The sequence below is a fragment of the Kryptolebias marmoratus genome, linkage group LG18 (assembly GCF_001649575.2).
Source record: "Kryptolebias marmoratus isolate JLee-2015 linkage group LG18, ASM164957v2, whole genome shotgun sequence".
NCBI lineage: Eukaryota > Metazoa > Chordata > Actinopteri > Cyprinodontiformes > Rivulidae > Kryptolebias > Kryptolebias marmoratus.
The window spans coordinates 20,015,225-20,027,527 of NC_051447.1; the positions used below are offsets into that span (position 1 = coordinate 20,015,225).

General features: G+C 41.5%; 2 protein-coding genes and 1 long non-coding RNA gene across 6 annotated transcripts in view; 2 read left to right on the forward strand and 1 right to left on the reverse strand.

Moving 5' to 3' along the window:
• Positions 1–4,245: 4,245 nt before the first annotated feature.
• lsm8 (LSM8 homolog, U6 small nuclear RNA associated) lies at positions 4,246–5,953 on the forward strand. Its single transcript, XM_017404094.3, has 4 exons — positions 4,246–4,452; positions 4,957–4,997; positions 5,183–5,310; positions 5,645–5,953. Exons 1-4 carry the CDS (start codon positions 4,422–4,424, stop codon positions 5,733–5,735), a joined length of 291 nt encoding a protein of 96 aa, XP_017259583.1. The 5' UTR covers positions 4,246–4,421; the 3' UTR covers positions 5,736–5,953.
• A 293-nt stretch (positions 5,954–6,246) lies between these two features.
• LOC108228527 (thymidine phosphorylase) overlaps positions 6,247–12,303 on the reverse strand; it is an 8,615-nt gene continuing 2,558 nt past the window's right edge. For both annotated transcript variants that reach the window (XM_037981169.1, XM_037981170.1), the window contains exons 3-10: positions 12,102–12,303; positions 11,906–12,004; positions 11,709–11,838; positions 11,022–11,140; positions 10,785–10,947; positions 7,556–7,783; positions 6,991–7,131; positions 6,247–6,915 (exon numbers count right to left, since the gene is read on the reverse strand). In XM_037981169.1, the coding sequence (XP_037837097.1) occupies positions 6,767–6,915; positions 6,991–7,131; positions 7,556–7,783; positions 10,785–10,947; positions 11,022–11,140; positions 11,709–11,838; positions 11,906–12,004; positions 12,102–12,303 (1,231 nt within the window). In that variant the 3' untranslated portion in view covers positions 6,247–6,766. The remainder of the gene's footprint in view (positions 6,916–6,990; positions 7,132–7,555; positions 7,784–10,784; positions 10,948–11,021; positions 11,141–11,708; positions 11,839–11,905; positions 12,005–12,101) is intronic.
• LOC112450036 overlaps positions 8,059–12,303 on the forward strand; it is a 24,202-nt gene continuing 19,957 nt past the window's right edge. For 2 of the 3 annotated variants that reach the window (XR_005234403.1, XR_005234404.1), the window contains exons 1-2: positions 8,059–8,342; positions 9,519–9,542. This is a non-coding gene — a long non-coding RNA (uncharacterized LOC112450036). Of the gene's footprint in view, positions 8,343–9,518; positions 9,543–11,011; positions 11,150–12,303 lie in introns of those variants that run through there. The other variant, XR_003038599.2, reaches the window with a different exon arrangement.

The following is a 12,303-nucleotide window of genomic DNA, read 5'->3' on the forward strand; positions in this document are numbered from 1 at the left end:
CCCAGTAACAGTGATCTATTATGCTACTCAATAGGTGTGATTTTGATTGGCTGTTGTCAGTTCTGTTTGTTTGTTTCAGCGACCGGACCGGAAAAAATGATGTATAATAGATAAAAAATCAAAAGGTTCTCGTTGCTGTTTACATCAAAACCATCAAACCCCAGAAACTTTTTCCTCATGTTCATAAAAAGATAAAAGATAATCCTGTCTGAACAGGAAACGTGTGTGTGTGTGTGTGTGTGTGTGTGTGTGTGTGTGTGTGTGAGCGAATGACGGTTAAGTGTTTACTTTAGATGTCAACATCTTCCTGCTCTTCTCAGTCTGAACTCACTATTTAAACTGGCCAATCAGAACCCTCCCTCAGCACCAACAACCAATAGGAGCCCTCCCTGAGCCGAGCCGTCCAATAGCTTCTCTGCTACTCTGAATATTTCCTAACTGTGATGGTTTGGAGTTGAAGCACATTGTTAGCAGCCGTCGAGCTAGCAGAGCCGTAACACAACGTTAGCACGCGGCTAATCACAACAACGTTAGCACGCAGCTAATCACAACAACGTTAGCACGCGGCTAATCACAACAACGTTAGCACGCAGCTAATCACAACAACGTTAGCACGTGGCTAATCAGAGCAATGTTAGCTTGCGGCTAATCACAACAACGTTAGCTCGTGGCTTACCCAGGGCCGGCACAGACCTCACACAAGGCTACGACAGGGCTAACGCCCGCTACATGCAGGCGCTGTTTTTAGTAAATGCTAACACTTGGCTAACACCGCGGTCAGTTAGCGTACGGCTAGCACAGAAGGATCTTTGGCTCGGATTAAATGCCACCAAAAATTGTCGACGGTCTGAAATTTCATGGATGTTTTTGTTTCGTCGGCGTTCTCAAAACACCCAGAACCCCTCAGCGTTAAAACGATGTTTTAATATTTTTTACTACATTTGTCGTTGCTGTCGAGTTCTTAGCATCACAACGTGCTTCCTTAAAAAACAAGGTAGCGAGCTAGCTTCTGCTAGCCATGCTAACCTGTTGCATTCTGGGTGTGATAAATAGAGGTTTTTTATTTAATTTGTTTCCAAAAGTAAGAAATTAATATTTTCTAAAAACGACACAACTTCGACTTTCCTTTTCAGACACGCTAACAGCCGAAACAGCTGAAAAGTCCGGCGCTCCAAGCTTTAAAACGAACAGGCAGGCTGGGATATCGTTAAGAATCTGCCCTTTGAGAGATATTTCTGTTTTATTTCAAAACACATCAGAATTACACACATTCCCCCCAACGAGTCGTTTCCTGGGCTGCTTCCTCCGTGCGCCCAGCGGCTGGTTGGTCCAGGACGGCGCCTGCTGCCGGCCCCTGGGGAAACGCTGTGGAGCGTCTCTGCTTCTCCTCCGGAGAGAGGAGCTCACAGGGACGGCAGGAGGACTGGGGAGTGAGGGCGAGGTCGGCGTGGCGAGGTCGGCGTGGCGGGGTCCCAGGCGTCCCTCGCAGACGTCGTGCCGGTCGTAGCCCATGATGTAGCCGGTCAGGCGGATGGAGCTGGACATCTTCTCTTGTTCTTCGCTCTTTAGTGCTCTGCTGTAGCTGAATGCCCGGTCTCACCGTAATTTATACAGACCGGGGGTGAGGCCCACACAGCAGGTGGGCGTGGCCTAAAGTTTTCAGTGCGGCGCGCGAAGGGATGAACCCACTAGCGATAGCCTTAAAGGGCGAAGCCTGTACGAAACAGAACGAGTCAGTTTCACTCCAATAAGTGACCAGAACGTCTCTCAGGAGGGAGGGGAGGGATGCAGAGGGGTTTGCATGTGAGCTCAGCTTGGAGAAATATCAGGCTTATCATTTTTTATAGCATTTAAGTTTTTAAAACTTAAAGTGGGCAACGATGGTCCTTTATTGGTGCAATAACATAAAATCAACTTTTACAGTTAGCCTTCGACTGTTATCCTTCACTTCACACGAGGTGGAGATCAGCGTCGAGTTAAACCAGATAAACGTGAGTCTGCTCCTCTAACCGTTAAAGGAAGATGGTCGCCAACACAGAACGAGCGCACCGCTAGCACGGCTCGAGTTCATTATTTGTTACCACAGAGGGTTAGCTCGTTGTTAGCAACACAAACTGCTCGACCAATAGGAGTGCACACACCGAGCTGAGGGGCGTGGCTTCAGGAGGGTTTAATGAGTGAGATCTAAAGCCATACACACTGTGCTCGTGCGTATGTGGGAAGTATGCGCGTGTGTTCGGGTGTGCGTTTGTAAGTGTGTGTGTGTGTGTTCATATGTGTTTGTGTATCGTCGTGATCCGCACAAAGACACACACATTTACACGTGCGCTGCACTGCCATTTGAAATAGTGGGTCAGATTAGTTTTCATGTAGCTTCACCAACCAAACTGTATTTTTTCTTTAAAGGAACAGGGATGTTGTAAAGTATTTTTGTACAAATTTAATACTTTGGTAGCATGACGTTCCTGGTGTTTGTCCCGTCGGGCTCCACTGATCTTCTCCACCCCCCCACACCCCCGCCCCTCTTTGTATGGACTACTACTGAGCAACAATAAAGATGAAAATAAACCGAGGACTGTCTCACGCTTTAATCAAACTCAGAAAAGTTTTAAGTGTCGAATAATTCTCCCTGAGACGATTCTGTTTCAGGCTTCCAGAACCGGACCGGTCAGCAGGAAGTGGTTCTGTTTCAGGCAGGGGAACGGAGGAACGAGACGGTCATCGTTCATTTAGCTGCTCAGATATTTCAAATTAATCATTTTAATCTTTGTCCAGCAAAGTGTTTTTTTTTGTACTAGATTATAAACATCTTAATGTTTCTGATGATTGGTTGGGTTTTTAATGAAAAACTAGTTTTATCTTTGATTAATTTAAATTAAAACATTTGTTTATTTCGTGCTCATCAAGAAAATAAGATCCAGTAAAGTAGTTTTATCTGAAACATTTTAATTATTTTAGCCATTTATAACTGGTGTTATGTCCGTGGTGCCAACAAACAAAACAGGAAAACTATTAAAAAATCAGGTGAGATCAAATAGAAATATTAATTATTATGTTTTAAAAACAACTGATTGGCCAGACGTGCAAACTGGACAACAAATAAAATCCTGCACTTTATTTCAACCTAAAACACAAAAAGATGTGTTTCAAGCAGGGATTTAAAGTCTGAGCTGTTTGTAAATTTAAAAAATAAACAGTTTGAGATTTTAATCTGGGTCTTGGGACTTCAGGTCATTTTTTCACATTTATGTTTAAACTAAAAACTGAAATGGTGTCAAATGAGTCAGCAAACATAAAGCTATACATAAGCTTTTTTTTATAAATCACACAAGATGGAATGATTTCTGGCTGCCATTTTTAAATATATCAACATGTGGAGAATATTGTGTGTAAAAAATCAGTAAAGCTTTTTGTGTGTATATATATAAATAGATGTAATTATATATATATCTCATCTGTGAATACCTGAGTTCAAACATGCACCTGAAACTGAAATGTGGTGCAGTCAGATTTATAACAGTTAGAAAAAGTCTTATATTTATTTATTCATCTATACTGTCACACATGTTGTGTTTATGTTTTATAAAATCCATCAGTGCTGAAAAATGAAAAGATGTTTAGCTGAACTGATCCGCAGCTCTTTATGAAGATGGTCCTAAAAAAACCTCCAGTGCGTCAGCGCCTACGCGATGACGTCATGTGCGTAGGGGCGTAATCCGGAACGGTCAATTTAGCGACTTTGTCGCTATATTTCAGATTCCTCCAGCGACATTTTCTGGTGTTATTTGGGACTTTTGGAGACATGAAAGCAAACATGGTTCTTTCTGATGAGCAGCGGGTTCTGCTCGGCTCCTTACCCGCCCGAAGCTCACAGGCGGCTCCATCCTCCCGCAACTAGACCCCGAGTCGCGCATGCGCGAAGCCGCCACTAAATTCATCCCAGGATGTAAATGTAAATAAATCCTTCAAAAATTTATTTCTGCACTGAAATAACTTCGATCCTCTCGTTTGGGTCCCTTTTTTCTAGTCCCAGGCGTGAATAAAGTAGGATGGTTTGAATTATAACATTAGAACAATTAGAATCGACAGAAAGAAAATGTTAATTTGTATTTCTAACCTTATTTTAGCAGTTTTTTGCTGTTCCTTTCACAACATTATTCTTAACTGGTCATCTATGCAAAGCAGTTGATGACGATCCAGTCCAGTAGGTGGCGGTAATCCTCCTCAAACGGGCTTTCCTACCGCCAATAAACAAAAGAAGAAGAAGGGCAGCCAATAGCTTGGCCACAGGGATCTCCGCTGTGTTTCTGTTAGCCGCTGTTTCTCTTCGTTTTTCTGCACAGGGATACAGGCAGATAATCCGTGGGGATAATATACCGACCTTTCCCGTTGGATTAATAAACACCGAGCCCGGGACGAAGATGTCCACCGCTCTGGAAAGCTACATCAACCGTATCCTGCTGTTAGCCGGCTAGCATGCTAACCGCCCGTTCTAATGAATGGGAGCACGCTTAGCTTAGCGCGCTAACTACGAGTTATGTTTGTTTTTGTTAGTTTACAAAACTGTAAACTGAGTTAAAGAAACCAGACTAGTTTATTTAAGAACAGACTAAAGAGTGACTTTAATAGAGGGGGAAATTATGTCATTAAATTGATTGTGCATCATTAGTTGTACTTGTTAAGCGTCAACTAGATCAACAGAAATAGTGTAATACTTGATGAAAACTCTGGATTAGATGTGGTAATTCAGATTTACTGTGTAAACAGAACGAAACATGATTATTTTAGTTTATTTCAAAGTAAACAATCTGAGATTTAAGACTTCAAGTTTGAGTATTTAATTTTTTATTCTGTGGCAGTAAAATGCAGATTAATTTCAGTATTTGTCATAAATCTGAATATTCTTGATAATAATGAAGCAAACAGAAAAGTGCTCCTTGACTGCAGCTGGTTCAGGCACCGTGGCCATCGTCACGTCAGACGGCAGGATGATCGTGGTGAGTTTAACACCTTCATCTCCCCTGAACGATCAACTGTGGGTTTAAAGACGTGAATCCAGCCGCTGATACTGATGTTCAGAGTTTGATGAAGATGTATGAAGTGTTTCAGGTGGATCAGCTGAACTGGAGCTTCTTTAAAAACATCACGTCTGAAGCTTAAAGGTGTTTGTTTGTTTGTTTAGGGCACTCTGAAGGGCTTCGATCAGACCATCAACCTGATCCTGGATGAGAGCCATGAGCGAGTGTTCAGCTCCAGTCAGGGCGTGGAGCAGGTGGTTCTGGGGCTCTACATCGTCCGAGGAGACAACGTGTGAGTCGCGTTCCCAGCCACCACCCATCCATCAGTTACGAGGCCCAAACGTGTAGTTCTGAAATGAATCTGGGCTTTTAGCCCAAATGTTTTGGATGAAATAATGTTTGTCCTTTTTTCACTGCTCAGGCACATTTATTAAAGTAGCTGTACTCACAGGTATCTCTCAGAACTCTTATTCTGTTGTCTGTACTTCACATAGACTCGTGATTGCCACCTGGTGGACACAAGGATAATGCTTTCAATCATTACGATAATAAAAAAAACACCTGTAGTGACATTAATAACCAGGAAGTCATCAGAAGTGCTGATGGTTGTTTTGTTTTTGTTTCAGCGCTGTGATCGGGGAGATCGACGAGGAGACCGACTCCACGCTGGATTTAGGGAACATCAGAGCCGAGCCGCTCAACTCTGTCGTACACTGACCTTTCCACCACCGCCGTCTCCATGGCAACCGGCGACCCGGTTCACGCATGCGGTGTGAGACGAAGACGAGTTCTGAACGAAGTCTGGTTCCTCTTCCTCGTTTGTGTTTGTAATATTTTTTATAAATAAAGAGTTAAGTTGATGGATGTTAGATTCACTCTTTGTGTGTTTTGCTTTTTTATTTTGAGGTCGTTTCAATAAAGTTTTATTGGTTAAACTCCTGTTTCCTGTTTTTTAATAGGATATTTAGAAATTTGTTAGATTTTAATGTTAAAAAACAGTTTTCACTGTTTATTGTTTGTGTCGCGTTCGTCTAAGGCTTTAATTATGTGTTAAATGTAATACTTGAGCCACATCAAACGTGAACACTGAAGGTTTTTTACTTTGAATCGCAGCACAAACGTTGATGATATTCTTTAACAGGTAATTTACCAAAACAAGTGAAAATGAAACACGTTCTGATCCCGCTGTTCAAAGTGATGCTTTTACTTTTATAAGTTGTGTAATTTTGCTTCCTTACAAGTTTTGTCATATCTGAATGAATCGTATCTATTTTGACTGAACAGATCGAGTACCCACCACTGGAGATGTCATTAATAAAAATTAAAAGACACTTTTCTCTTTGGAAAAAAGCTTTTCTGACAGAAAAGTCTCAGTTGGGAGCCAAAAGGTGCATTTAAACACAGAGCAGATATAAAACGAAAGCAGTTCTTTAAAATCTGGTCTAAAACAGATCCACCGGCTGACGCATCACAGGCAGAAAGTTCAGACTTGATTCGCCTCTTGGCCAGCAGGGGGTGATGTTTGCACAGTTTTCTGTCAGTTTTCCTTAACAAAAAGTAAATCTATAAGACACACAGTTTGAACCCATGTCTGCGTTGATTTTTTTTATTAAATGCTCATTTATTTGTGCCAACTAACACATTATCTCAATTATTCAGCTTTTAAAGTTATTTATCAGATCAGTCGTTTATAAAAAATACCACGGGGCTAAATTTGATCTGTAATAAATAAAAGCATCAGCTGTGTCTCAGTCAGGAAGCATCACTTCTGCCACCAAGCTGCGCCCGTCTCCTGCTTGTTGGTTGTGTTGTCTGACGGTCAGCGCTTCCTGCAGCCGGTCGATCTGCTCCGGAGTCAGAGCCGGATCCTCGTAGTAAAGCCGGATCCAGGCCTCGCCTGAAACCACACCGGTTAATCGGGCGATAATCAGCATCACAATCATCGATATCAGCATCATCATCAGCATCTTACCTTTCCTCACACTCTGACCCAGTGACACCAGCAGCTCCGCCCCCACGCTGTGATTGACAGGCTCCCCGGCCTTCGATCGACCCGCCCCCAGTTTATGAAGCACCTGAGCTAAAACCAAACCATCGACATCCAGAACCACACCTGCAAAGAAAAAAGACTTTATTCCTTGTATTAAAAAACACTTCTTTCATTTAAATAGAAAACTCCAACAGCAGAGCGCTTTCCAGATGTATTCAATATAAAATATGGGCTTAAAGTCCCGTGTAAAAGTTTTAATTAGTTCCTGTATGTTGCATACTTTGCTGGTGAGCGAAGTTATCCCGGGTTTTTCTGTTTCACACACAATCAGAACCGTTTTACAAAATAAAATCCATGTTTCATTAAAGAAGGATCATAAACTTCAAAATGGAAAAATAAGTAAATAAAATCTGGAAAAGTCTGGAATGTAAACCAAGCCACATCCTTTCAGAATAAAAGCTTCTCTGCAGTAAAGCAGTTCTTATTATTACAGAAGCTTTAATCTAGGCAGATTCTGTGACTTTGAACGCATCATCAGTGCTTTTACCTCCTGCAGGAGCCGGCAGCTCCACCTGATGCTCAGACTTCCTCAGGACGCTGTAATAATCCGTGTGGGCGGAGCAAAGGGACCGGGCCGTCTCCATGGTAACGCCCTGAGCCACCATCATGGCGTTGAACTTGGACAGGGCGGCTCCACCAATCACGGCTTCGGAAATCTTCTTCCTGCCCTCTGATAGGCTGGACGCGATGCCAGTCATCTTCAGCAACAGGCCGCCTGAAAAAAAGACAAAAACATTTTATTTTTATTTTTATTTTTTTAACTTTTTTTAAGTATTTTAAAAATTCTCTTTTAACAGTCGTAATGAGAACTTATCTTGAAGTAACATAAATTTTAACATTTCCACATTATATGTTACAGAAGTGGCAAATATAAAAAAAGTGAGCAGCTGGAAAATTATTATTTTTTTAAACAAATGATTGTATTGTTATATTTTAGCTGTGAACAGGAGGATTTATTATCTGTTTGTACATCTTTGGGTTAAACATTAAAACAAACACAAACTAGTTAAGTTTTAGAAGGTAAATAAATGTGTTTAGGATTTCCTACAGTTTCTACCAAACCGTTTCAATGTGGTTTATATTGACTTGAAGGCGACCTCGAGCAAAAACAATGGGACCCGATGGAGAACACTCCGCTTTCCGAGCGTCCGTGAACTCCTCGCACGAGCCTCGCCATTGAGCGGCGGAGCTAACGAGACTAACGGTGTTAGCTTCTGAAATGAGCTGGAATCTGATGTCCGCTGCTGTTTCACGCCTCAAACCAACTATAAACTGTAAGTTTTGATTTCGTTTAGATGATTTATGTCGAATTACATAAAAATCGCGTGTTTAAAGTTAGTTTTAATTAGCTTTAACCGCAGCCGTTAGCCGCCCGTTAACAGCTGAAGCTAATGACAGGAAGTCAGCTCCGCCATGTTGGGATGTTTTAACGTTTTTTACTGTTTTTACTGTTTTACAAGAAAATTAACTGCTTAAATGCTTAAAAACCTTTACATAGTTTTGCTTGTTTTTGTCGTGATAACGAGAAAAATATAAGTAATCTGTTTAAAACAAAAATAACAGCAAATTCAAGCTTTAAAGTCCTGAAATGCCTCAAATAATTTGTAATTTTTTAAATTTATTTATTTTTGGAGGTAGTTATCAAAAGGTCAGTGTTGTTTTTATTAATAACTACTTTATTTTCATAAGTGGATATTTAAATAAAACTACAGATTTTAGTTTTTTCTTTAGTTTTGGTGTTTTTACCTTTTAAAATGAATGACTTTTCTTTATATTGTGCATATTTTTAGTAGCTTAAACACATTTATTAACATTCAGAATTAAAGACTTTATTTCCGTGAAATAAACAACAGAACATTCATTTTATATATATCACTGTTTTGAAATATAACCTATATTTTAAAGAATATTTTGGTGTTTTCCATTTAAATTCAGTTTAGTTAATTTTATGGTAAATTTAAGAGAAGTTTTTTATTATTTAAAAAAAGCAAACCTTCCACTTTTTTAATTTTACACATTATTTCTTTATTGAAATGGTAAAAATCAGACTTCATTTCTTCTATTTCTGTGAAAAACTTTTTTCACAACAAAGCAATATATTCAGTTTAATTTTTACAAAATAAATTAATATTCCTGCAGTTTATTATGACCTCAGAGTTGATCATTTATAATTTTAATTTAAAAATGTTGTTTCCTTTCAGTTTGGTTAAACTGACATCATTGGACGGTAAAATTCTGTTTTTAAATTTTTTTACCTGGATTGTTTTCCTTTAGCTTGTAAAATGAATTTATTTTTATTTTTAAAGTTTCAGTAAAGACAAATTAAAGCTGCAGCCTTTAGGATTTTAGTTTTACTGCAGTCCGAGACGTCCCATGTTTAACAGAATTATTGGTTTTGTTTGGAACATTTAGAGGATGATCTTTTAAACAAACTCAATCTTTGGTTTCAGGACGAAGCTGAAGCTCGGCCATCGGTGAGTCTCTCTTGTCTTCCTGGCGTTTTTAAAACGTAGATTTAATTTAAAGTTTCCCATCAGAGACTCAAACAGCAGAAATGTTCTCTGAGAGAACCACAGAGTGGTTTCTGCTCAGCTGCTGCTGGTTGTTGTTGTTGTTGTTGTTTGTTTGTTTGTGTTGATCAGCTCAGAGTTTATGAGCAGCTGAACTTTGCTGAATGTTTCATCTTAAAGGTTTTATTTATTTGTCTGCATCATTCGGTTCCTCACTTGTTTAGATTAGAAAGTGAATTAAATGTCTTTGATCCTGTGATGGAAATGTTCCTCCTAACGGAGGAGGAGGAGGATGATGATGATGAGGTGGAGATGGAGCAGGAGGAGGTGGAGGAGGAAGAGGAGGGGGATGATGATGATGATGAGGATGATGATGATGATGATGAGGAGGAGGAGCAGGAGGAGGAGATGGAGATGGAGGAGGAGGTGTGGGTCAAAACACCATCAAGTTATTCCGTGTTTAAAGGCTGATAACTCCGTTCTTCTTCTCTTCTTCTCCTCTGGGTTCATTTAGATTAGAAGAGTTTTGATTGGTTCCTCAACAGAACAGATGAAGGAGCAGAAAACAACCTGCTGCAGTGCATTCTGGGTAAACATCTGTCCTTCGGTCTGGTTCTTTAAGTCAAGCTGCCATGTTGTTTTTAGAGAGAAGAGGCTTTGACCTTTGACCTGCTGAATGAGGCCTGTGGAGTCTCTGAGCACTGCATGGTCTGACCTTCAGGGTGAAGATCAGATCTCCTCTTGTGAATAACTAAATGACCTTTGACCCTTCAGCTGCTTCTCTGAGGTCATTGCTGATGTCTTTCCGTCCTGGCGTTGTGTTTTTTATCTTATTTCTTCTGTTCTGCTTTAACTTTCATGTCATTTATCTGAGGTTACATGAACACATTTCAGGATTTTTTGAGGGATCAGATTAAATGTTTTAACATAAACTTTTTATTTTGTATGTCTTCGTGTCTCAGAGCTACATGGACGCTGTCTTCTCTCGTTCTTTAAGACTTTTTAACCTGTGAGTTAATCTTTGTGAGTCCGTCCTGCTGCGACCCAACAGACGATACATGTTGTTCTTTGGCTGCGTTCCGATTTAAAAACATTTATTAAACCTTTTTAATGTTCTCGTCTGTCCCGTCCTCTGGTTGTTAACGATCCGAGCAGAAACGGGTCGGGCTCGTCTGTGAGCAGCACGTAAACGGGTCGCGTTGTTACCGAGCGTCGTGACGAGCTCCATCAGGTCCTCGGGTCCGTTTCCCTTCAGCGTCTCCAGAGACTCGATGACCTCCAGACTGTTTCCCACGCATCGACCGATCGTCCCGTCCATACGGCTCAGCACCGCCGCCGTGGTGACGCCCACACTGTTACCTGCGCGCACCTGAGGTCAGACAGGTGCTTTTAGGCTCGTCTTCGTTAATCTGAAATGCTTTTTGACCAAACAGATCTGCTCACCAACATGGCAGCCAGCTCTCTAGCGCTCTGCAGGTCGTTATAGAGAGCAGCGCGTCCAAACTTCACGTCCAGCACCAGAGCAGACAGAGACTCGGCTCCTTTCTTTGACACGATGGAACCTGAAAATCAGCAGACGGACTCAGAGCCGCAGAAGCATCAAAATAACTCATCAAGCGTAAAAACTGTAAAAAGTCCTCATCAGTTGGTATTTCTGCGAGGCCAGACATTTAAGGAGAAACATTTTGTTTTAAAATGTAAAAACCTTTAACTGTGCAGGAAAATAATTATAAAAGTATCTCAGTTTGAAATAATAAAGCAGATTCTTTCATGAAGATTTGTTTCCTCTCATAAAGGAAGAGACTTTTATTTTAATTAAAGCAAACCTTCATGTTTTGTCGGCTTCTAAACAGCAGTTTTGTGTTTTTTGCCTCCAACATGTTAAAAATGTTGAACTTCCTGTTGGATTTCAGAGAAGAAGAATCTCTCTGTGGCTGACTGACTCTTCAGTCAGACGGTTTCACAGATTTACTTACATTTAGACAGAAAACCTGCACAGACTGGCTCATTTTTTGTGGCTGTGAAAATAAATATTTGAATAAAAGCAACAAAAAGCTGTTGCAGAGGGACCAGATGTGGCCCCAGAGCCGCCGGTTGCAGACCCCGGCCTGCTTTCTGACAGCGCGGTACCAGTAATGAGCGGCAGGCTGTCCACGGTGCTGGTGGCGTCCCTCAGGGCGTACAGGATTCGGTCTGCAGGAACCAGCGTCTCCGTCTGTCCAACGATGCAGCAGCCCACCGAGTCCAGGACGTCCCGGATCTGAAACGAGACCCGGTTTTAGGTCTGGACTCTAGTGACCTCTGAGGTCAGGGGGAACTGTCCGCACCTGGTCAGGAGACTGCTGGATGTTGTATCCTGGAATAGATTCCAGTTTATCCAGAGTTCCTCCCGTATGAGCCAAGCCCCGCCCACTGATCATCGGCACCTGAAAACACACCTGAGATTAAAGCAAGTCAGGGCAGACGGGACAAAAACTCCTTTAATCACATTTAGTCTGAGACTCCAGGTGTGTGTGTGTGTACCTTACAGCCGCAGGCAGCCAGTGCCGGTGATAACACCAGGCTCACTTTGTCCCCAACCCCTCCTGTGGAGTGTTTGTCCACCACCAGTCCTTTCCACTGGTCCGGCCATGACATCACTTCCCCCGATGACATCATCTCTCTGGTCAGGGTGGTGATCTCGGTGTTGACCATCCCTTTCTGCCAGATCGCCATCAGCATGGCC

Coding starts and splice junctions, on each gene's coding strand:
- lsm8 (XM_017404094.3), top strand. CDS start 4,422: ATGTCCACCGCTCTGGAAAGCTACATCAACC. Junction 4,453..4,956: donor TCTGGAAAGCTACATCAACC/GTATCCTGCTGT, acceptor CAGCTGGTTCAG/GCACCGTGGCCATCGTCACG. Junction 4,998..5,182: donor CAGACGGCAGGATGATCGTG/GTGAGTTTAACA, acceptor TTGTTTGTTTAG/GGCACTCTGAAGGGCTTCGA.